This window comes from Panthera pardus, unplaced genomic scaffold (assembly GCF_024362965.1).
Source record: "Panthera pardus isolate Hobbes unplaced genomic scaffold, ASM2436296v1 HiC_scaffold_13, whole genome shotgun sequence".
Taxonomy (NCBI): domain Eukaryota; kingdom Metazoa; phylum Chordata; class Mammalia; order Carnivora; family Felidae; genus Panthera; species Panthera pardus.
In genome coordinates, this window is record NW_026526688.1 from 110,959,842 (window position 1) to 110,984,864 (window position 25,023).

A 25,023-nucleotide genomic window follows, 5' to 3' on the forward strand; every position below is an offset into this window, starting at 1 on the left:
TAGTAATAATCAAATAATTTATTATTTTTAAATGTAAAAATGTGTTTATTCACAATCCTTGAGAAGTTACCATTCCTTCAAAAAATTTTTTATGAACAAAATGCCAAGAAAAATTACAATAGTAGCTTATGCCAAACCAAAAATATACATCTGATGTATACAAACTTTAAAAAGCGTAACACAGGCAATGTGAATATAGATTACTTTTAAAATATTTCCAGTGACAAAGCTACAACTTAAATTATGTTCAGACAATCATAAATAACAGCATTACCTAATATATTTACATATTTAAAGTATCATATTTATTTCTATGAGATTAAAAAAGATGAAACTATAGATGTCATTGCCTAGCAGTTCAAATATTGAAAGGGCCACATGATTTTGTTTTAAGTACAGCAAGAACTTTAAGTTACTATTTATATCTGGACCTTCCTATATTTTTGAGAACATGCACTGTCATTGCTGCAAGGAAAAAAAAAAACACACTAAGGAAAAATCAGAAAACAGTCTGCTTACTAAAATCATACTCAATCCTCAGCAAAATTAAGACAAGCAATTAGGGAGTGCTTATATCCTTGGCCTTTCAAATTGATACATAAACTTTGGGGAAAAGAAGAGCTCAATGCATAAAACAAAATGCATTTTTATATACTGATATGCTTAGTTCCATCCCATTAAAGCACCTTGTATTACAAGGCAAAGGAAAGCTTAATAAAATCAATGGATCCTTTCACACCAGAAAGGATTTTACTTTGAAATACCCGTATTTCCTTTTTAGGTTTTCCTTTCTTAATAAATCATGCACAAAGAATATGTCCTGTGTAAAATCTTTCTAAGACCATTCATTGGAAATATAGAATCTTTTAAAAATGACACTTAGAAATTTAATATATCAATTAACTTAAAGTCAATATTCATTTATACTGGCAGCATGTAAAAGGAAGAGAAAAACCTAAATATATATTTTTTCTTCAATATTATTTTTAATTACCAGCTTCAAGTGTCCAAACTCAGAGTTTATTGTAACATATTATCCTTTGTTCAGACTGAATCAACATTATTATACTAGGATATGCAGTAAGTGTAGAAAGAAACGGATACTTCAGCATTTCCTTAGGGTCATCTACTCAATTGTGCTTACTATTAGATAATAAAATTTAAGTAAGTCATAGGAGTAAATAATGCTGGAAACGGGAACACTATTATATATCTGATCTGGCAGTCCCTCCTCATGCTCCCTTCACATCTGCTGAGAATTAACACAAAATGCCCTAATATTTTCACAGAGACCTACTGAAATAGGTTTGAGAAGCATTCAAAGTAAAATTAATGAAATTATTTTTAAAAGTGAAAATCTACAAATAGTAAACAGGAATGCTATAAAGATGAGTTAAAATAAATCTAATAACATGACAGAACCATTAAATTGTTTTTGAAAAGCAGAAGGCAGATGATGAAATTGCACTTAATTCTGAAGCAACTCAGATATAGCCTATCATTTCTATTCCTTTCTAATAAGCATTTACAACATGGTTTCTTATCTCCCTCTTACAAAACGGCTCAGCACAACCATCTATACATTCTAGTTGGTTTTTAAAATTTGGTCACAACTGATAAACCGGGTCACACGATTTTACCCTATCGTTTCTGTTGATCTGCATCAGATTGCTTTATGCCAGAATCAGACAGTTCTAATACAGGATTTACAAATCCAGAATACTCAGAATTGCCATTGCCGTCCATTTCGGCACTAACAAAATCATTCTCCCACTCCAGCCCGTTGGAATCCTCAGAGGCTGATGTAGGGTTACTTCCAGTCTTCTTGCTGCTGTACTTAAGTGCTGCTCGGAGAATGTCTTCCTCTGTTTTGGAACGCTCTCTCATCGGAAGCATGCGATTCATTCCTATTATTTAGAGAGTTGTTACAAATCTCAGTGAAAATTTAAGAAGCTGTGTCAAAAGACTTACCAGTTAGTAATACAGTTTTTATTTAACAATCAGACTTGGTTTGTTAATTAACTTCAAGAGTCAGTCCTATGGAAGCCTTGTTAAGGAAAGGTTTCTAGTTGGCTCTCTCTCCTACCTGGTCTAGTTTAGTAACTAACTGTGTTAATGACTAGAATAATAACCTCAAAAGTCATATTATCTACAAATCTGATTAGCATACAGTGTGGATGACAGACTCTGGAACTGAAAGACCTCACAGGCTTTAAATCAAACTTAAAAAGATGGTACAATAAAAATAAATTTAAAGTCTGCTGCTTGGGACCCAGATACAAAATAACAGAAGTACAGGACTGTGGAAAGTGTTTAGCTGAGAAGACGACTTAATTACGTAAGTTAAAGCAATCTTTGGTAAAGTCATTCAAGTCCCTTGTATCTTTGTTTGTTTCTTGATAAAAGAAATGGCTTGACTAGAGGACTAAGGTCCATTGCATCTCAAAATTCTATAAAATACTTAATGCTTACTATTCTTCTAAAGTCCTACATTCTATAATTGGTTCTTCCTTTTTGCGGATTACCTAGTTCCTAAAATGAAAATGAAAATGAAAACTTGAGCCTTATTCTGTGAAATAGCCTTTAAAAACCTCCCATGTTTTAGCTACAATTTTGAGTACTTAGTATGTGCTATACTCTGTAGTGGGTATTTTATATACATTTTATTTCATCCTCACAACATTCATATGTTCATTTGTTCAAATATTTATGGACTGCTCATTGTATGCCTCATTTCATTTCATTTCATTTCATTTCATTTCATTTCATTTCATTTATTTATTTTGTGCCAGGCATTTTAGACACTGTGTATACAATGGTGACTAGTCATCCTTTAAAATAGGTTTATTATTCCCTTTTTATGATGAACAAACTGAAGCTGTAAAGAGATTAAGAAATCTCCTGAAAGTACTAGAGCTAGGAAAACATACCAGCTAAAATTCAAACCCATGTCCATGTTACTTACAGCTTTTGAACTACACAAAAAAAACCCTACCATTTATAATGAACCAAAAGATAATAAAATTTTGGCTTTACGTAGACCACAAGGGGGCAGTAATTCTTCTTATTAAGTACTATAGGTTCATTAACATTTATTTTCTAAAGCGCAAGAAACACTAAGAATTAAGTAACTTTCTAAACCATTTATCAACAGATGATAATCACTAATATAGTAAGAGACTAAGAAATTTTTGTACTGATTTTTCATGGTCTTGCACTCATTTCAGTTTAAAGTAAAATACCAAGTAGATTTCTATAAATTAACACAGATTAAAATTTTCAGGTATAATTGTGAATATAAAATACCTTCTTCATCTTCCCACTCTAGATCTAGGGAAGTGCTGTCATCATTTCCACTGGTTGATTTAGTTTTGGTCATTAAATCACAACTGCTTTCTGTATTTGGTGTCAAAACTGTGGCATCTGATGAGAGTCCTAGAATATACATTAAATATAATGTGGTCATTTATATTCTTTTATCACAACCATTTATTTTGTAATATTACCTTTCTCCAAGTATTATTACTTTTAACATCATAAGAAACAATTATTGAGATCATCACATTGGTTAAGTTTCTATTGGGAACAATATAAGGCTTTTCCCCTTTGTTTCTTTTTATTTTTTTACCATGTAGCGTGATAAACATGAAAATTTAAATGAATTATATAGGTTTATTATTATAGGGCGCCTGGGTGGCTCAGTCGGTTGAGCGGCGCACTTCAGCTCAGGTCATGATCTCGCGGTCCGTGAGTTCGAGCCCTGTGTCGGGCTCTGTGCTGACAGCTCAGAGCCTGGAGCCTGTTTCAGATTCTGTGTCTCCCTCTCTCTGACCCTCCCCCGTTCATGCTCTGTCTCTCTCTGTCTCAAAAATAAATAAACGTAGGGGCGCCTGGGTGGCTTGGTCGGTTAAGCGTCCGACTTCGGCTCAGGTCATGATCTCACAGGCCGTGAGTTCGAGCCCCGCATCGGGCTCTGTGCTGACAGCTCAGAGCCTGGAGCCTGTTTCAGATTCTGTGTCTCCCTCTCTCTCTGCCCCTCCCCTGTTCATGCTCTGTCTCTCTCTGTCTCAAAAATAAATAAACGTTTAAAAAAAAATAAAAAAAAAATTAAAAAAAATAAGTAAACGTTAAAATAAATAAATAAATGAATTATATAAACTTTTCCAATACAATAAACTCTAGGTAATATTTTTAATAGCCAATTATAAAGAGGGACAAACAAATAAATGAACAAATAAAATCAGCCCATGTTTTCAAGAGGAACTGCTTTTGGGGTTCCAACTTTTGAAACTTAGAGAAAAACATTTTAATCTTAATCTTTTTAACGTTTAAAACATTTAGTCTTTAATCAATTTGTAATAACTAAAATGAGTATACTTTTGTAACTACTTCTTCCCATCTTCCCTTCTTCTGGGAGATGGAGAGGTAGGACCAGAGTAGAAATAGAAAAACATGTGCTTGACTCTCCATCCAGATCTACAGTAATACCCTGAGATTTTTCTTTGCTCCAATTCCCTTTTGAAAAGGAAAGATACAAATGTATAATACAGAACTAGTTAATTGATATATCTGGGAAATACAATTTTAAAGGGCAGGAAGTTCTTCTATAGAATGAGAGTCAGGATCTCCATTTATCTGTTTGTTGTGGCATTAAGTAAAATTAAAATGTATGCATATATTTTAAAAGACTTACTACTACTTCGAAAAACTTCATACTGTGACTTTACATTTCTTAAACAAGATTCAAAGTCATCTTCTGGTCCTGAACTGTAATAAAAGTAAAAGAATTTTTTAATATATTCATAGTAGATGCAACAAAATGCATGCTTACGCTAATGAAGGCATTTTAGTTTGAAGGTCTATCCCACACAAATTTATAATTACTATACAGTTAGAATTACCTAATGAAAATAGGTCCTAATTTTCTTAATGCTAGCAATAAATTGAAAATAATAAGATTTTGGTTAATCCTGAAGTCAAGGTTTAGTCATAAGCCCATTTTTATAATTTATAATAATGAAGCACGAACAAGGTTCTTTGAATGAGTGGAAAATACAACTTTGGAATGTGTGTTCTAAAAAACAATCATACATAAACTTTGTTATAAGAAAAAGAGGGGTGCTAAGGAAAACACAAACTAGCAAGGCATAAGCAATTTATCCAAAGGCATTTGGTCTGTTACTGCATTATTTTCTATATGGAAGATATGACCACTCTTAAAAACACAATGAAATTAATTTAAATAAATGAGCACTTTCCAACGTAAAGAAAACAAATGCTCTCAGTCTTTTTACAAAGTAGTGTCTCTATTTTTTAGGGAACACATAAACATAGTATGTATACAAACATCCAGAGCTGAGCCGTGTTCTCTTTGTAAATAACATTTTCTACTACAAAGGGAAGTATTATGTTTCACTGTTTACCTTTGACATTCTCCATTGTTCGAAGGATGGTACCGCTGCACAACTCTCTGCCTTTCTTGCTTTGGAAACATAATGCAATACAAAATCACTCTGTTGTAAAGTTATATTTAAAAAAAAATCTTTCATGTAACACCAAAAGGTAATTTTTTCCTAGTTCCTAAAAAAAAAAAACAAACTTAAAAAGTTATTCCATTGAAGTTTTTTAAAAAAAAAATGTATCACTGTTCATTTCTATATCCTCTTATTTATGGATAGAATCTCTATCCTTGTATAATCCTTGAGGGCTCAGAATATTTACAGTGTTATTAAAAATAACTTTGAAAACAGGTATATATTGGTGTACTCAACATTCTTATTATACCCAAGAACTTATAATAACTGGAAGGATGAGGGGTAAGAAAAAAATAGTTAAAACAGTGGATGAAGTTCTATTTTGGCTGAAATAAATAGCAATAAAACAAAAGATCTAGAAGACCTGGCTGAGCTGACTCAGAAATAATAAAAACAAAGGATTTAGAAAACCTGTCAAGAGTTAGGGCTTTGATAAACTTAAAAAAAAAAAAAAGTGGTGCTTGGGCGGCTCAGTTAGCCGTCTGACTCCTGATTTTGGCTCAGGTCATGACGTCAGGGTTTGTGAGACCGAGCTCTGCATTGGACTTTGCACTGACAGTGTGGAGCCTGCTTGGGATTCTCTCTCTCTCTCTCTCTCTTTCTCAAAAATAGATAAACTTTGGAGGAAAAAAAGAGTTAGGGTTCTGACGCTTATTAGCTGTGTATCCCTGGCATGTTCTCTACTTTCTGTTTATCTGTAAATTACAGATGGCTGTAATACTGCCCTAACACACTCATAATGCTATTGTGAAAATTGAATGGATTTGCATATATGTGTGTATGTTTGTGTGCCAGTGTATGTTGTACAGACTATTATGTGTTTCTGGAAAACTCAGAGAACCCAAATAGATGCTGCATATGGAATGCTTTTGTCTTTAAAAGGTGAGCAGTAGAGATTTTATTATAGTAAGAAGAGTTATCTAAAGTATAGCCAGAAAAATATTTTTATTTCCTAGTAGGTGAGTTAATTTTTAACCTTTTTCACAAGTTAGAATATATTGAAAAACAAAAACAAAACCAAAAAACCCCATTCTCCCACATAATCTAATTAATCTGCTGAAACAATTTAATAAAAACGGGAGGGGAGCGGGAAGAGAGATAGAGACAAAGAAAGAGAGAAAGGGCACTGGTCGCATATAAATTCATGGCAATATGACACATGATTTTTCAGTTTCTCTGTTACAATAATTCTTATGTGACATGATCTTTGTACTACTTCAGTTAATATTACAGCACAGAGTTCACACAGGCAAAATATGGAGGAAGATGCTAAGTAGGATAACTGGCCAAGCACTGCTGTGCTTTGAACTGCGGCTCTACCATTTATTAACTGCAGGATCTCAAGCAAGTTACTTAACATCTCTGTCCCCTGGTTTCCTCATCTATAAAATGAGGACTGAAAATGCTACCTATCTCCTAGGATTGTTGTCAGTATTAAACAAGGTAAAACATGTAAACTAATTAAAACACTTCCTGACACTTAGCCAGGGCTCCGTAAATGCCTGTTATTAATAGTGGTCTGGCAATTACAGTAATGCCATATTAACATACAGCATGGTGAGATATAATAAATCTGTTGCCTTCTCTGATAATATGCCAAAGATTTCTCAAGACTCAAACTCCCAGTCTCCCAAAGACATAAGAGTAAAGATGAGAAATATACAATATCTGAAGATGAGGCAAACTGCCTAGCTTACCAGATTCAAAGAAGTGGAAGAAATTCTAGCAGTTCAACGAATTGGTCTAAAAAATACTCACAAAAGCAAACTAAAAAGTGCTGTAGAAATTATTTGATGTTATTCCTAGTTGTTAAAGATGAACTAATTTGCCTTTAAAATTCCTAAGAATGGGGGCGCCTGGGTGGCTCAGTCGGTTAAGCATCCAACTGTTGATTTCAGCTCAGGTCAAGATCTCACGGTTTGTGGGATGAAGCCCTGCATGGGGCTTCTGTGCTGACAGCGCAGAGCCTGCTTGGGATTCTGTCTCTCTCTCTCTCTCTGCCCCTCCCCTGCTTGTGCGCTCTCTCTCTCAAAATAAATAAACTAGAAAATAAAAATGAAAATTCCTAAGAATATATGCATAAATACATTTGCTGTTAAACAAGAAGCCCTTGATTCTGGGGGGTGGAAGAAGTCTCAACTGAGATTTGTCAGAGAAAATCAGGAGATGAGCAGCCCTGACATATGTTGGGGTCTTTTCCCCTCACCTCCAAGAGCTTTCGCTGCTTTGCTGCCCTGGCTGCTTCACGCTGTGCAGCGTATAAAGCTTCTTCTTCTAGTCTTAACTTCTCTTCTTGTAAGGCTAACTGTACATGAACAAAACAATAAGGATTAACAAAAACCAGAACCTGTCTGACTGCTCTAAAAATAAAATGTTTGTTTGTAAAATTAAAAATAAATTATTAAAAAAATAAATGACCTCTATAAAGCATAACAGAATTGAAATTTTCGTGATTTCTCATTTCAATTTCTCCTCTTACAAAATAATTCAAATGATATCAAAGATATTATAGAACTCTTTAGAAGCTGAATTATGAAGTAGTAGCATTTAATTTGCAGAAATACAAAATTGTTTCTTTAGAATATATAGTGATCTTCATGCTCAACAATTGTTCCAATGCCTATCACTCTGACTAGTTTAATGGTTTTGGCTCTCCTGAGTCCAAGGTCTTTAAACTAAGGCCAATCATACCACCATCTATCAAAGTGAAGTAAGCTTTCACAAAGTTCATGTCTCATTGATGCACATGTGTCCTGAATTTTATTACCACCAAGCTATTCAGCAATTAGTTTCAAATTTAAATTCTTGCTATTCCTAATAGCATCCAAACTGCTTTAGTGATAATTCATTGCATGTCAAACCAAATTTAAAAATCAAATTTCAACGATTTTTTTCTTTAGCCTAATATTAACATCTATTTGCATAGCTTAAATTAATGCTGTTGAAATCAGTAATTGGTACTAAACAAACTGTTCTTAAATGTATAACAGAATATGACTAATTCCACTTACTGATTAGCAAAACTATAATTATAGGCCATTTCCATCAACACATTAAAATAAATATAACATTTAGGATTATAGTTTATGGTTCACTTACTAAGAATAAATAAATCCAAGACAAACAAAAAGACTTAAAAAATACTTATTGTGAAACAGAGTAGTTTTTAAAAGTTGGTTTTAAACACAAAAATACATGTATCTTGCCAGAGTCTCTACTTGTGAATTAAGATGTTATTTTTTAGAAGAACGTATTATCTTCATTTTTGGCAGCATATGATTTCTGATCAATTAAATCAAAGTAAAAGAAACTATAATAGACTGGAACATTATTCTTTTACTTTTTGTTCTTCTCTTACTTTTAAATAATTTTCATCTGTATAATATCTAAATATAGGTTCAGAGACTGTTCATATGCCCTATATTAATGACAACTTTCTCCATACTATAAACTGAAGCTTTATGAGAACACATACTTAAGCAACATAAAAGACTATTTACCTCTTTTTGAATTTTCATATCAAGATCTTTCTGTTTTTCAGCAATAGAATCATAATGCCTCTCTCTTAGGTTAACAATTTCTTCCTCAGTAAGAGGTCTACAGAGAAAAATGAGGGAGAAAAAGAAAGAAAAGAAAAAATACTTCTGACGAGTTCGAGTCCAAATAAAAAACTCATAAACCAGAGAAATACTAAAATTTGACTGTCCAAAATGTATTAAAGCAATTTGATGCTATAATTTCAATTGTTAAGAGTAAAAAGGCATACATTCTAACACTTGCTATAATTTGGTATATATGTTGAATAGGATGATATATTATCAGATTATTTTTTAGCACTACAACCACTTTTAAGATATGTGGACTCCATTTACCTTCACTTTGGCTCTGCTTCAGCCATCTGACCATATCCCAAAATATTCACCATAAAGCATAAAGCTATGCTTTGATAGCCCTCTTACCATTCATTCTAGGACTCTTAACTCTCATACCCAATACCCTCCCGATTTATCTCGGCCAATCAGTCAGTCTGGTCACCATAGGCCCTTGATCCTTCCCTTTTCTCCTCGTCAACCTATGCTGATTACCTGGCCATACTTCACATACAACCAATGTGGACACCATGGCAAATTTGAAGTACTTTCTTACCAACATACACACCTTCTTGCATTCCTATCATAATACCATATTCACCCAGCTTACTTTCTGACCTTGGATCACTTCCATGATTAGCCCTTTCTCCTGAGAGCTGCTAAAGAAAATCTAACACCTATCTGGTTCTCAGTCCCTAGCAATAACCCTTTTCTTAGACATGATCAACTACCTCTCACATCTTAAGCTATACTTCAAATCTTCAAGTACTCCTTAAGTTCCGCATTTAAACTCTTTTCTCTCAGAAGTTAACTTCACCCCACTCTGAGATATGAGGATATCAACCGGCAATTCCTTCAACTTCTTGCCACCTCACCTCTTACTTAAGTCTATCCTCTCTATTCTTCCCTCAATCCTCTGAAGAGCTGGCATTCCTTAACTTGTTCAAGGTCATCTGCTATACTTCTACTCTTGATTCATTCGACATGGATGCCACCCTCCCTCCCCCACTCCAGGGCATTCCCTGGGACATTGCCTATTAATTAGCACCTCTCTTTCAGCTTCACCCTACTTTTTATCTGTCTTTACCTTTCTTCCATGTGAAGGGAAGAGGGAAGGAAGAAAAAAAAAGAAGACGGAAAAATCTTCATTTTACCTATATTTATTTCTAGTTAGTGCTCCCTCTCCTTCCCATTTCAGCCAAAATTCATGAAACTAAATGTACACTGATAGCACATCCAGCACTTAATTTGTATCAGGTTCTCTTCAATGTGCTTTATGTATATTAATTAATTTCAATCCTCACATCAACATTAGCAGGTAGAGACAGAGATGATACACACGAGGGAAATGAGATAAAGACAGATTATGTCCACCATGTTCTTTTAATTGTTTTTGCCCACTGAGTCTTGGTTGTCTTCAGAATCCTCTTCTAGTGTTTGCCTATTCAGTTCTCAGACCGTTGCTCTCTTTCCACACACTCCAACCAACCCACTTCCTCCTGGTCCCAATCTCGGGTTGGTGATCTTGATAATGATCACGGTTTTAACCATCAGTATAAGGTAATGTCTCCTACTTCTGTTCCTCTAGCCCTAACTTCTGCCTGGGGCTTTTTTTTTTTTTAAGTTTTCTTTTTGAGGTCTCACATAAAATACAAATTTCAGGTGTTATTTCACTTAAGAGTTTTGACAACTGTATACACTCATATAACTTCAACACAAAGGAAGATACAAACATATCCATCCCTCCACAAAATTCTCTTGTAACTCTTTCCTGTCAACCCCCTTTGTTCGTGCAATTTCTTCTGTCTGGAATGCTCTCCTCCTCTGGATAGTTATCACTAGCCAACACTCCCAGGATTGACCTAAGTGTCATCTTAAAGAAGTCTACCACAACACACCTCTTCTCACACATTTTAGGCAAAGGGTCTCTCCTGCATTTTCCCTGTGTGTTTTATAACTGCTAATTAATCTCTTTCCCCATCTTATGTTGAAATTAGTCATCTACACAAACTACCTCCTCGACCAGGATATTCTTTCTTCTAATGGAGAGAACCATGTTTGATTTTTTTAATCCCAGTGCCTGGTATAGTGCCACATGATAGTTGCCTAATGTTTGCTAAACTAAAAAAGATAAAGAACATTCATTCAAAATATGAAACAGTATATGAAAATATTCTCTTGATATAAAGAACTCTTGAGTTAAAGACAGATGGTTCTTTTTCAGGTAGCTCAGGAAGAATCTAAAGAGGCTGTTTAAACAAATTGAAGTATCAAGGTTCTAGTTAACCTTATTAGTAAAACAAGCTTTAGAATGTCATGAGGAAGAAAAAGGGCGATCACATTTTAAAAATTCAAGGAAATGTAATTATTAATATTAAATAGTTTATTAAAAACTACAATACACACGACTTAGGTTCAATAGGAGAGCACTAGGCAATCACATACATTCAATTCCTTAATGTTCAAAACAACAGTTTGAGACATTATTATTTGTCTCAATCTTACAGAAAGAGAAAACTAAGGTCCTAAAATGTAAACTGTTCAATCCCTCAAAGCAAGCAAATGACAGAGCCTTGCTTCTTAGGGAGCTTCTTATGGTTCACACAGACATTATATTAAAAAAAAAAAAAAAAAAAAAAAGCTTTACTTACCTATGACTGCTTCCTGGACTTTCCCCCTGTATAAAAATTAAACAATTAAAGAAATTTCACTAGGTGAATTCTATGCGAGGCAATTCAACAAATTTTTTATTTAATCAAAATATTTTCTGCTTATCTATTTTTATCATGTAAACAAATTTTATTATTAAGAGTGTTTTAAACAAAAAGCTTTAAAATTTTACTATTTCTCAAAAGCAAAATTAAATATTTAGCTTAATTTATATTAACTAATTATTGGACATTTCTTAACTTTTTTTTTTTTTTTAATGTTTATTTATTTTTGAGACAGGGAGAGACAGCATGAACAGGGGAGGGTCAGAGAGAGAGGGAGACACAGAATCCGAAACAGGCTCCAGGCTCTGAGCTGTCAGCACAGAGCCCGACGCGGGGCTCGAACTCACAGACCGTGAGATCATGACCTGAGCCGAAGTCAGACGCCCAACCGACTGAGCCACCCAGGCACCCCTCTTAACTTTTTCTAACAAATATATATTCTATACCAAATGAACTTCTGGGGTCAGGATGGTACTAGACAATATACTTTCTATGCCCTCTTCATTTACAGTTGATCTTCATACTTTGTAGATTCCATATTTGCAAATTTACCTATAAGGCTAAAATGCATTTTAACAAAAAAACTAATAACCCCTGCACTTTTGTCATCATGAACAGACTTTCACAGAGCAGCAAAAAACTTCGAGTTGCTCGATATGCGCCTTCCCAGTTGAGGTAGAACATAGCGATACTCTGCCTTCTTGTTTCAGTTCTCCTACTGTCCTCTTTACAGTCTACTGAGTGCCATGTTTTTTGCCTGTTTGTGTATTGTTGGTGATTTCACTGTATGGTGCTGAAGTGCTGTCTAATATTCCTAGTCACATGAAGACTGTGGCAAGCCTTATGGAAAAAATGTGTGTGTTGGATACGCTTCTGTTCAGACATGACTTACAATGCTGTTGGCCATGAGTTCAATGTAAATGAATCAGTAATATATATTAAAATAAGGTGTAAAACAGAAATCTAAAACAAGGTAATTTACTGATTGGGTGATGAAAATGTTGTGGCTAGAAGCTTACAGGAATCTAACTCTCCATTTTTCCTAAGAGTAATTTCCAGTTGGTATTCAATAATTCAGCATTTACGGCAACTTTATAGGACATAACTACCACAAATGATGAGAATGAATTGTTTTTGTTTTTTTCTTCACACGGTTATGAAATTACCTATAGTTTTTTTTTCCTCCAAAGTAAACCAGAACTACTTACAAAACTGATTTGAATTTATGCATCTTTCTTACACACTTAAGCTATTCACATGTGATAATTAACATATATGGCCAAATAACAGCAAGAAACAGGTGCTGATAAGAAACAGCACCACAAAACAGGGTGATGTTCAACTAAACCAAACACAAAACATGACACAGAGGGGGAAAAGACCGGTTAGGAAAAACAAAAGCAAACAAAAAACTCAACCAAACAAAAAGCATCTTAGGAAAACACATGGAACCACATTCTTTTGAAAAGCAGTATGATGCAATAAAGGTTGAAAGGACTCTTACATTTAGCACTTCTAGAGTTTAGAAACTTTAAAAATATTATGTAAAGTGTTTGCTTACACTTATTTTAAAAAATAACATAGAATTAAAATGACTTAAAATGGGAAAGAAACTAGGTTCTATGAAACATAAATGTATTTGGGAGAAATTTTACTGGGAAACAAAGGCTATGCTAGTTTCCCAAATGTGTTCTATCAGAGGATAATAAATACGTATTATTATCTGAAAAAAAGGAATCATACCCAAATTAATTTGGGAAATGCTGAGTTGAATAGGTTTAAATAATTTTCTTAACAGTTCTCTTAACAGTTCTTCTCAGAACCTTTACCATGTTAATTTACATTCTGAAACTAGTATTCCATACACACTGGGAAATGTTGGGCTAAAGGATAATTTAAATTTAGTTCGATACATTTTCCTTTTTCCTTAGCAACAAAAAGTGATAAAAGGTCAGAGCTCTCAGTGTTCTTATAGTAGAACTCATTTTAGAGTTGTATAAAGTTTGCCCAAGGGAGGTTTAGTAACTTGCACAAACTCATATAATTAGTTTAGTGAAACTGAAGTTTAGCTCACGATCTAAAGCTCTTCTAACTATAACCAGCACATAAGAAGTATACACCACAGTTCATTAATTCTACACTGTACTTTTTTCATATTTTCACACTTCTGTACTTCGAATGCATCTTAAATTTAAGTTTTAGATGAGATGAAATGCAAAAAGTCAACAAAAGAAAATAACTGATAAAAAAGACAATGGCTAAAGTCAGAAAGTGATTATAGAATTGGCATGTATAAATTCTACCCTCAGAAATCTATAAAAACTATGGTTAAAGAATGGATCTACCTTGGGTTGTTGAAGAATTTTACCTACCTAATGGCAAGAGGTTAGAAATATCCTTTTTAAAGTTCCTTGAGTTCTATAGCATGCTTTAAAATATGATATATATTTATATATATAAAATACATGAAATGAACATATAAAACTATATGTAATATACCATATATATAGTATTATATATATTATACATGAGAAAATTCTGAATGATATGCTAATATAAATTGGTAAAAGGACATAATTAGGGACTAAGAAGTAAAAATAAAAACCAAAAAAATAATAATCCTGAAAGACAATAAAATAAAAATTTTTTAAATAAAACCCAGGAGTAATGCAATGATTCATGAGAACAAATATGGGTTTTGCACTACTGTGGAAATACTTACTTCATCACTTTCTACTAGATTCTCAAACTGAAAGAACAAGAAAGCAATTGTTAGGGGGGATATTTTTCTAAGGTACATACGTCATAAAAAATTGTCACTTTTTCACTTCAAAAATAATATACCTTTATACTTTTAAGATATTTGAGTCATGTGTCCCTTTATACACTAGTTCATTTGATATATTCAACAGTCCTATAAGATAGCCAAGATAAGTATATACTATTATTTATGATTTATACGAAAAAGAAAAAGGAGAATTATAGCAATTTTCTTCATAAATCAGAAACTTTTTAAAACTTATAAACTATTTCACCTGAATTATTTCATATGGGTGTTTTAAACCCATACTACCAGAATTTTCCACTTGAATTCAAAAAAAATTTAATGTCATAAGAAGGAGAATTTACTCAAGAAACAGGGCCTTAAAAGATACCCAAATAAGAATTTATCTTATAACGTTTATATTTATTCATCTATTCATTAACTGTTTACTGAAAATCTACCAAATGGTAGCCACTGCTCTCAAATATAGTGTCTGTCTTTCTACAGACAGGAAAGTAAACAATTTGTTGATGATGTGATGAACAGTATTATATCCAATGACTAAATGAAAGTCATTACTACTAAATTGTATTACTAAAATATTTGTATTTAAAATATAAATAATTTGATAACCACCAAAAGAAAAAAGTTTTATTGTTAACAGTATTTATTATTAAATATTAACATGATTAAAATCAAGAAAACAATGCATTTAAAAGGTTTAGAATGACAAGAGTTTAAAGAAGTGACTTGGGGCACCTGGATGGCTCAGTCGGTTAAATGTCTGACTTCGGCTTAGGTCATGATCTCGCGGTTTGTGAGTTTGAGCCCCACTCTGTGCTAACAGCTCAGAGCCTGGAGGCCACTTTGGATTCTGTGTCTTCTCCTCTCTCTGCCCCTTCCATGCTCATGCTCTGTTTCTCTCTGTCTCTCAATAATAAGCGTTCAAAAAAACATTTTTTTTCAAAAAAAATTTTTTTAAAGAAGTCACTTAAAATTGTTTAAAATTATTATCTTGAACTTTTTGTTTGTTTGTTTTTTGGTTTGTAATTTTTTTAAAAAACTAATTTCTGGTTTACTTGCTTCCTTATTTAATATAGAAGGCAGTGAAGTACAGTGTTCAACCTTTGAAGCCAGGCAGTTTTGGACTGGATTTAGGTTCTGCCATGTATGGGCTGTAACAAAGCCCAACTTCTTCACCTGTCTAAGCCTCTCATTCTCATCCATAAAATGGGATGACTGCCACCCATTCAGCAGAACTACATTAAGAATTATGTGTGATGACATTTATAAACTATGGTGGAGTAGGTGGGACATAGCAGGGACTGAATAGATTCTATTATTATATTTTACACACAAAGAATAAGAAACTCAGTGATTCATCCTGTGGAGTTGCTTAAAGTCAGCTTTCTGCTTTGATCCTGCTGTACTTCTTTACTGGGACAGGCCAACCATCTATGTCTAGAATCACTGTCTACTGAGCCATTGTAACTGCACAAGAGTACCCTCTCTTTGAATTGTGCACTGTGAAAAAAAAAGACAAAAAACAAAAACACCACTTCTTAGTAGAAATAGCAGTTCTATTAGAAGAACAGGACCATAATCTTCTGCAAACTTCTCCCTATTCACCCCTCCCCTCCCCACACCAATTCTTTTCCTTTTCATTGGCATCAATAATATTGAAATATAACAAGTCCATACTAAATCTAGGGCCCTTAATGAAAAGAAAAATGTCCCTTCTGCCTTCCTGAAGGGACTTTTATCCAATCAGATTCAAGACTTACTTACCTCTATAGTTAAGTGCTCACCTCTTGAGCATGTTCTAAAATACTTGGATCTGGGAAGAAAAGCAGAAAAACTTTCAAAATCACAATTAATACTAAAACGGAGCCAATGTAGTGGCATAAACACATTTCTATAAAAACATTTCCCAGATTTTCAAACTTAGTTATAAGTTTAAAAGTGTTCAACCAACATTTTTCTACCGACACCAATATTTACTCAACCTGTAATAACAAATTAATTTATTGTATTTACTACATAGAATACAATTAAATTTTAAAACTCATCTCATTATTGTTATTGTATCAAGGAAAGTATGTTAAAATACTGATGTGTTAAACAATGTATAAGAGTATGTCTCCAATTTTCGAAAACATATGCAAAACAACATAAATCTGGAAAGATATATGTCAATATGCTAAGAGTGGTTGTCTCTGGATTATGGAATCCATGTTTATACAAAGTTAGGCACTTTTTATTCTTTCCATGCCCATATAAATTTTAATCATTCTCTTCTGCTCCTATTAGTGAAATTTACAGGTTATCAAACAAGAAACTCCTTTGTTATATCTGCTCCAAGAACATGTCCACACTCTATTAACTATGTTTCTGTCCTCTATTATAGTATGAAAGTTGGTATAGGGCAGAGGCACCCAAACTTCTTTACTACTGGAAGTGCCAGGAGATTATAAGACTTTCACTTCTAATGTGGTTTGTGTTATAGCTGCTTAAATTAATGGAGGAGTGGACTTCATGCCCCCACAGAGACCAAAAGTCACACTGAGGGTTTTTAATGGATCCTTGGACAGAAAGGATCCTTTAAAAGATGAGAAGAATCCTGGGGTTAGGATAGGTCAGAATGCTTTGTGAGTATTATGTGTTTATGTATGTGTGAAAGGGAGACAGGTTTAGTGAAAGGGAATGAATGCTATATTATCATAAAATTTTTATTATTATAAAGAATAAAAAACAGTGAAATCATAGGTCCCATTTTCCTTAGTACAATCTTTATTTGCTAACAGATGCAAAGCAGTTTTATTGCCCATTAAGAGATAATTAATAAAAAACAGAGGACTTGGAATTGTCATTTTACATATCTAATAATTTATGGAACATACCCAGAACAAACAAAATACCCTTAATTCTCTAAGCATGTAGTGTCCCCATTCTTCTATTTTCCCCATTTCTCAAACAAAAACAGAAATGAGTTGAGCCTTTGAATAGCGCTGTGTTCTGGTATAAGGATATGTACTTCAAGTACTGTATGCTCTCTCCCTGCAACCATCACTCTCTTCCCTGAATGAAGAATCTATCTCTGATTAATCTACTTCTCCTTCCAGGCTTACTGCGATGGTGTAACTGAATAATAAAGTAAAGTTCAGTAATACTAAGTATCTCATTATAGACTATCAATGTGACTTCATTGCTGAAGCAAAACCTAAAGCTAAGTGGTATACTGTCCAAACCAAGGGAAGTAATTGTACTATGCTTGTATTAGATAGCAGAACACTGTGTTTTATTCCAATTATATACAGATACACCCCTAACTTTAGGAGAAGCCCAAGGTGCTGACTGTTGTAAATGTCTCACTTTTCTGTGCTTTCTGTCCACATTTAACTTTAGTGAGGATGATCGTGCTTTTGCATGACTCTAACTCCCTGATTTTCTGACCAAACTAGACCACAGTCAAACCCCAGACTCATGTGATTGGTTCAGGGTCATATGGAAACTGAGCAGAGAGATATAATATCTTCCTGAGAGCTCTAGGGAGATGCTAGGAGTTATGCTTCTGAAAATCTTCAAAGAGGAATGAAACCAATCAAAAGAATGTTCTGACAGTGTTGAAGTCATCCCTAAGGATCAGGGGCATCCCTGCTCTGCCCATGGTTTTGCTAGTACTTGATAAATCTAGTATCCTTATAAGAAATTCTACCTTTTGCCTAAGATAGTTTGATCTGGATTTCTGTCCCCACAGTCAAAGTCCTGACTAATAAATAAACATAAGTCTATATGATAGAATGGCAAAAGAGCAAGTTAATAGAAAAAAAAAAAAACACACCCTAAAACCAAAATAAAACACAACAATTAAGATGAAAGGTATAAAGAAAAGCAAAACAAGTGAAAAAACATTTAAGTTTTCTTTTTAAAAACAGATTAGATTGAAGGCCTCAATCTAATCTGTTTTTAAAAAGAAAACTTAGATTAAAGGTCTCAATCTAATCTGTTTTTAAAAAGAAAACTTAAATTAGATTAAAGGTCTCAATCTAATCTGTTTTTAAAAAGAAAACTTAGATTAAAGGTCTCAATCTAATCTGTTTTTAAAAAGAAAACTTAAATGTTCTTATTCACAAAAGGCATATATTGATTCCTACTATCATAAATGCCAAGATTATACTAATAGATTAAATACTCAATTTGGCAAACTCAGGGGCAACATTTTTTATTAGAAGAGTTTTATCCTGGGATTTATCCAAAAGGAAGTTGAGAAATATTGTAATACACATTTTAAAGTAATTAGAAAGCCGACTGCTTGAAAGTAGCATCTCAGATTTGAGAGAGCTCTCCATTACTTACGTGGTACATGAAAGAAATTTAAATTAAAATCTTTACATATTATTGGATGCCTAAAAGTCTAATACATCTGGAATATAACTTTTTCAGGGTTTCCTGTAATAAAGTGCCCTGATTTTCTACCTTGAAGTGTTATTTTATTTATTTATTTAAAATATTTTAATGTTTATTCATTTTGGAGAGAGAGAGAGAGAGACAGAGTGCAAGCGGGGAAGGGACAGAGAGAGAGGGAGACATGGAATCTGAAGCAGGCTCCAGGCTCTGAGCTGTCAGCACAGAACCTGTCCCAGGGCTCGAACCCACAAACCGTGAGATCATGACCCGAGCCAAAGTCAGATGCTTAACCGACTGAGCCGCCCAGGCGCCCCTTGAAGTGTTGTGTTAGAATAAGGAGTGAGGTTCTTCACAATCCTCTACTACCTACTTCTAGGTAAAGACGATAATACAAGTGAGAGGGTCTGGGTGGCTCAGTCGGTTAAGCCTCCGACTTCAGCTCAGGTCATGATCTTGCTGTTCATGAGTTCAAGCCCGGCGTTGGGCTCTGTGCTGACAGCTCGGAGCCTGGAGCCTGCTTCAGATTCTGTGTCTCCCTCCCTCTCTGCCCCTCCCCTGCTCATGCTCTATGTCTCTCTCCCAAACTAAATAAATAAACATTAAAAAAAAAAAAAAGATGATAATACAAGTGAAAGGTAAGTAGAACAATTGCAGAGAGGAAAATCATACCTGTTTTATTAAATGTGACCTCAAGTGTTTATTGTTTTATTTCATAAATATTTATTATGTAACTAAGTGCTTGGCATGGTTCTAAAGTGCTGGCAATACAACTGTCAATAAAACTGATAAAGACCCTACCACCTTGCAGCTAACATTCTTAGGAATGAATGATAATAAGCAAATGGTGGGAAATGCTACGAAAAAGTAAATACTTCAGAGCAAGCAAAGATAGTGACCAGGAGAGGGAGGTTATTTTATGTAGGGTGGTCAGGGTAGGACTTTCGGTTAAAGCAAAATTGGAACAAAGATCCCCCAAGAAAGCCAGCCAGCTAGATAACTGGAGGAAAAGAATTCTAAGCAGAAGAAAGACAAATACAAACAAGCTCTGAGGCAAATTGTTCTTTGCATATTCTACGTAAGTGGGGGACCTGAATGAATGACTGGAATGGGGAGAAAAATATATGAGGTCTGAGAAACAGCCAGGGTCAGACCACAGGCCTTTGTAGGCCATGGGAAGGATTCTGGAGTTTATTCTCAATAGTTAAGAATTTATAAAAAAAGATTTCTGTCTTTGGCATCCCCCCCCCCACTTTTTTTTTTTGTTTGTTTGTTTTTTAGCTTTTATCATGACAATTTTCAAATATGCACAAAAGTAGGGAGGAGAACATATACACCTCCTTGTACCCATTACCCTACTTAAAAAAGTTACCATTTTCCCAAGCAGGCTGTGTATTGTCAGTGCGGGAGCCCGGCCTGGGTTCAGGCTCATGAGCTGTGAGATCATGACCTGAGCAGAAATCAAGAGTTGGACACTAACCAACTGAGTCATCCAGGCGCACCCCAACTTGCAACCCCCCTACTTCCTCTGTAGTCCTCTTTTAGTCTGTAACAGCCCTCCTTGCTGTACCATCACCTCTTCCCATGCCACTCATGTATTGGAGAAATTGTGTCATTTGTCCTGTAGAATTTCTCAATTTCTAGGTTTGGCTGATTGTTCTTCTCTTGGTGCTGCTTGCTTCCTCTATCCTCTGTATTTCCTGTGTACTGATAATTTGATTTAAATTGAGTGCAATTTTTTAAGGCAAGAACTCTTCAAATATGGCACTTGCTGTTGAACTAAATTATGAGGAACTTTATTTTTGTCTGCCTCACTTTTACTGATGCTAAGATGATCTGTAGGTTCAGGTATTGTCAGCCTAATTCATTATAAAGTTTCAAACCAACCTAGAAAAGGGGTGACGGGTGTTTTTAGATGCCTTACGCTTAACATCCATACATAGTTAAGAGTCTGGATGAGAATTCTCTATTCAAATTCCAAGTCTAGCACATTAAGATAAATACCAGTCCCCAAACCCCTTATACTTTTTCTATAATTGACCCTGGGCCTACTTCTCAATTCCAGATCACTAAGAACACCATTCTTTTCTTCCTGGCTTCAAACCCAGGAAATTAATCTTTGTTTTCTTTTCCTATCCTAAGGAAGGTTTGCTGTGAACAAAGATACAATGCCAGTGATTTTTCCTCCCATATATATGCTTCATGCTATTACTAATACATACACAAGCCTATTGTGTTTAAGGAGTTTACTACCAATCACTGTGGAGAAATAGAAGTATAGCTTATTCCTGGGGAAAAAAGGAAGAATGAGCTATTTCTCAAAAAGTTGGAAATACAGAAAACAAAAATTAAAACTATAAAAGCAACACACAATGTATCTGTTACCTTGACAAGCTAAATTACCTTAAAGAAAAAGAATCTCCTGGGTAAAGGAAAGAGAAGTAGTTAATATCTAAAAGAAGAATGTGTTAAAGTGGAGGAAATGGAAGGGCAGAAAACAGGGAAGTAAATGTTGGCAGAGTTCATCCAAAGCCCATCTGCAGAACAGTCCCTGGTTCAAGGAACTGAGCTATCTGGACCCAGTGGTAGGTAGTGCTCCATGGTGATGGGTTATTTGAATTGTATAACTTTTTCTGAATTTATGCTAAGAACCTCCACCCTATTATTTACTCATAGTGAAAGAATGTGCTTAACTGAAGCTACAAGTACTATACATTTTCTGGACAGTTATATTTTACATTTTTAATTACCAAATACGCCTTCCATTTTTCTATATTTGACCCAATAAAGCTGAGGGCAAGAGCCTGGGACAAAGGGAAATCACTGATGTGACTGTTCAAACAAAATTACTAGGTGTTAGGGGCTGCTGGATGGCTCAGTCAGCTAAGTGTCTGGCTGTTGGTTTTAGCTCAGGTCGTGATCTCACAGTGAGTTGGAGCCTCACTTTGGGCTCTGCACTGATGGTGCGGAGCCTGCTTGGAATTCTCTCTCTCCCTCTCTCTCTCCTCTCTGCCCCTCCCACGTCTCTCTCGCTCAAAATAAACTTAAAAAGAAAAATTACTATGTGTTAATGGAAAAACAAAACTAGCCACAGAAAAATCACAGGACTTGTCATCTTCAGGTCTCCCAAGTCCTGTGCAGGAATATTTCATTACAGTACATAGGTCCTAGTTGAGAATATTTTCTTCAAGAATGAAGTTCCAGTTGTATATAAGAGGCACCATTAAAAAAGAACAGTGGAAAATGAGATACAAAGAAATAGGATCAGTCTAAAACCAGAAATTTGATACCAACCAATTAAACTACATTTCCAACAACCTTAGATGAAAGTTAAATCTTAGAAAGAAAAATAAGAAACAAAATGATTGAAAGTAGCAATGTCTATTGCAAAGGCCTGGCTCTTTTTTTTTAAGTTTATTTTTATTTATTTTTGACAAAGATACAGAGAGCATGTAGGGGAGGGGCACAGAGAGGAGACAGAATCCCAAGCAGGCTCCACACTGATGGTGCAGAGCCTGATGTGAGGCTTCAACTCATGAACTATGATATCATGACCTGAGCCAAAATCAAGAGTTGGATGCTTAACCAACTGAGCCACCCAAACGTCCCACAAAGGCCTGGCTCTTGATTACTATCACTTGGCTTAAAGAAATAACGTTTTGCTTTCTTCATTTTGAAAAAAAAAATGTGGACTTGAAAATTCCTAGTATGCATAATGTTACAAAAAAACAAAGTATAACAAGCTATTACCGTAATGGAGAGCAAAGAGAGACATTTATTGTCTATAATGGGCCAGGTATTATTATGCATGTATGGACTTTGTTGTTGTTTTTTTATGAACTTAGTTTTTATATGTATTTTTATATACATTTCCTTTCCACAATAATCCTATGAAGTACTGTAATCTTAGAGACAGGCACTGTTCAACACAATAGCCACTAGCCTACGTGTGGCTATCAAGCACTTAACATGTGGCTAGTCTGAAGTGAGAACTCAGTCTGAATATTTCAAATAGACACTGGATTTTGAAGACTGAATACCAAACAACAACAACAAAATAAAGTGATCTAACTCCAATAACTAAGCTCTTTCAACATATATTCATGATCAAACATAGATAAATATCTTTTAGATCTTCCTCAATTCCTCTTCCTTCCAAGTTAAACTGATTACAGTCCTGCAGTTGAAAACACTGATGTGCATATTCCAATACTCTGTGTATGGCTTAGAATCTACAAGTATGCTGATTTTATATGTAATGCTGCTTTGCAATATAGGCTTTTAGTGCACTTTTAAAAGAAACAAATGTTTGTATCATTCATAAAGCATTTGTTTTATTATTCATAAAAAGTTCACTAAATATTAGGGGTTATTTAAAATTAAAAGACATTTAAATCTGACATTTAAAATGAAAAGAAAATGTGGTCACTTTCATTAACTTCTTAAGAATCTAAAAATAAAGAAGAGCCATCCTACTTTTATAGACCTATTGTTAGTATATAAGTGGGTCATGTACAAAGTTCCCTAAATTTCACTAAATTTTTTTAAGTAAATCAGAACAATTTAAGATTTTTCATTATGCAAACATAACTGCTTAAAAATAAAAACAGGCAGCTAAAAACCATATTCTCTGCTTTCATATTTGTAACATTTGACTAAAGTTTTGAATCTCAAATTCATTTCATTGATAATGATAACAAAACTCTAAGAGAAAACTCCCAAGCTCGTAAGACCAGAGATTCTCAAAGTAGTGAATGTTGGAGGTTATCAGAGAAACCAACATGCAAAAATGGCAACAGTAAATCTAGGAAGGCATCCATTCCCCACCCTAGGGCAACAATCAATTAATAAGTTATTATTACTGACAGGAAACTGATGTACACCTCTGATAGCTGAAATAAGAAAGAGAAAAAAGTATGTGTCTATGATCTAGACGCAATACATAAAAACATCTCTAATAATACATATTTAATGCTAACAGCTCTGTTTTAGTAAATCTGTCATTCTCTACTTTGGCATGTAACAATCACCTTGTTAAAAAGTGGAGATTAGGGGCGCCTGGGTGGCGCAGTCGGTTAAGCGTCCGACTTCAGCCAGGTCACGATCTCGCGGTCCGTGAGCTCGAGCCCCGCGTCAGGCTCTGGGCTGATGGCTCGGAGCCTGGAGCCTGTTTCCGATTCAGTGTCTCCCTCTCTCTCTGCCCCTCCCCCGTTCATGCTCTGTCTCTCTCTGTCCCAAAAATAAATAAAAAAAAAAAAAGTTGAAAAAAAAATTAAAAAAAAAAAAAAAAAGTGGAGATTATCGGGGCACCTGGGTGGCTCAGTCGGTTGAGCATCCGATTTCGGCTCAGGTCATGACCTCATGGTCTGTGAGTTCCTGCCCCGCGTCAGGCTCTGTGCTGACAGCTCAGAGCCTGGAGCCTGTTTCAGATTCTGTGTCTCCCTCTCTCTCTGACCCTCCCCTGCTCATGCTCTGTCTCTGTCTCAAAAAAATAAATAAACGTTAAAAAAAATTTAAAAAAAAAAGTGGAGATTACTGAGCTCTGTCTTTGATTTACAGAGCTGGATATTATATTCTGTTCTACTCATCTATTTGTCTAGCCTTATACCAGTATAGCAGGGTTTTGATTATTAGAACATAAGGCAAGTCAGCTTCCTCAAAATTTGTAGGCCAGATTTGGTTTCTTGTGCTTTCATAAAAATTATTGGAATCAGCTTGTGAAGTTCAGTGCAACTGGTGGAACTGCATTCAATTCATATCTTTCTATCCATAAACATGGCACTATCCTTCATTTATTTCAGACTTTTGTTTTTAAATGTTTTGTTCTTACACATCTATTATTGATTTATTTCTAATTTCTTATACTTTTCATTGCTAACATGGAAAGTAATTTTTAAAAAATGTATATTTGTTTATTTTGAGACAGAGAGAGAGAGAGAGAGAGAGAGAGAGAGAGGATGAGTGGGGGAGGGGCAGAAAGAGAGGGAGAGAGAGAATCCCAAGCGGACTCTGCACTG

General features: G+C 34.6%; 1 protein-coding gene across 2 annotated transcripts in view; it reads right to left on the reverse strand.

Annotated features, from left to right (window-relative positions):
- Positions 1–25,023, reverse strand: part of AP1AR (adaptor related protein complex 1 associated regulatory protein) — a 39,592-nt gene continuing 14,569 nt past the window's right edge. Inside the window, exons 2-10 of one of the 2 annotated variants that reach the window (XM_019417762.2) lie at positions 16,391–16,439; positions 14,561–14,587; positions 11,776–11,801; positions 9,035–9,131; positions 7,741–7,839; positions 5,424–5,482; positions 4,694–4,767; positions 3,307–3,435; positions 1–1,907 (exon numbers count right to left, since the gene is read on the reverse strand). In XM_019417762.2, the coding sequence (XP_019273307.1) occupies positions 1,642–1,907; positions 3,307–3,435; positions 4,694–4,767; positions 5,424–5,482; positions 7,741–7,839; positions 9,035–9,131; positions 11,776–11,801; positions 14,561–14,587; positions 16,391–16,439 (826 nt within the window). In that variant the 3' untranslated portion in view covers positions 1–1,641. The remainder of the gene's footprint in view (positions 1,908–3,306; positions 3,436–4,693; positions 4,768–5,423; positions 5,483–7,740; positions 7,840–9,034; positions 9,132–11,775; positions 11,802–14,560; positions 14,588–16,390; positions 16,440–25,023) is intronic. The other variant, XM_019417769.2, reaches the window with a different exon arrangement.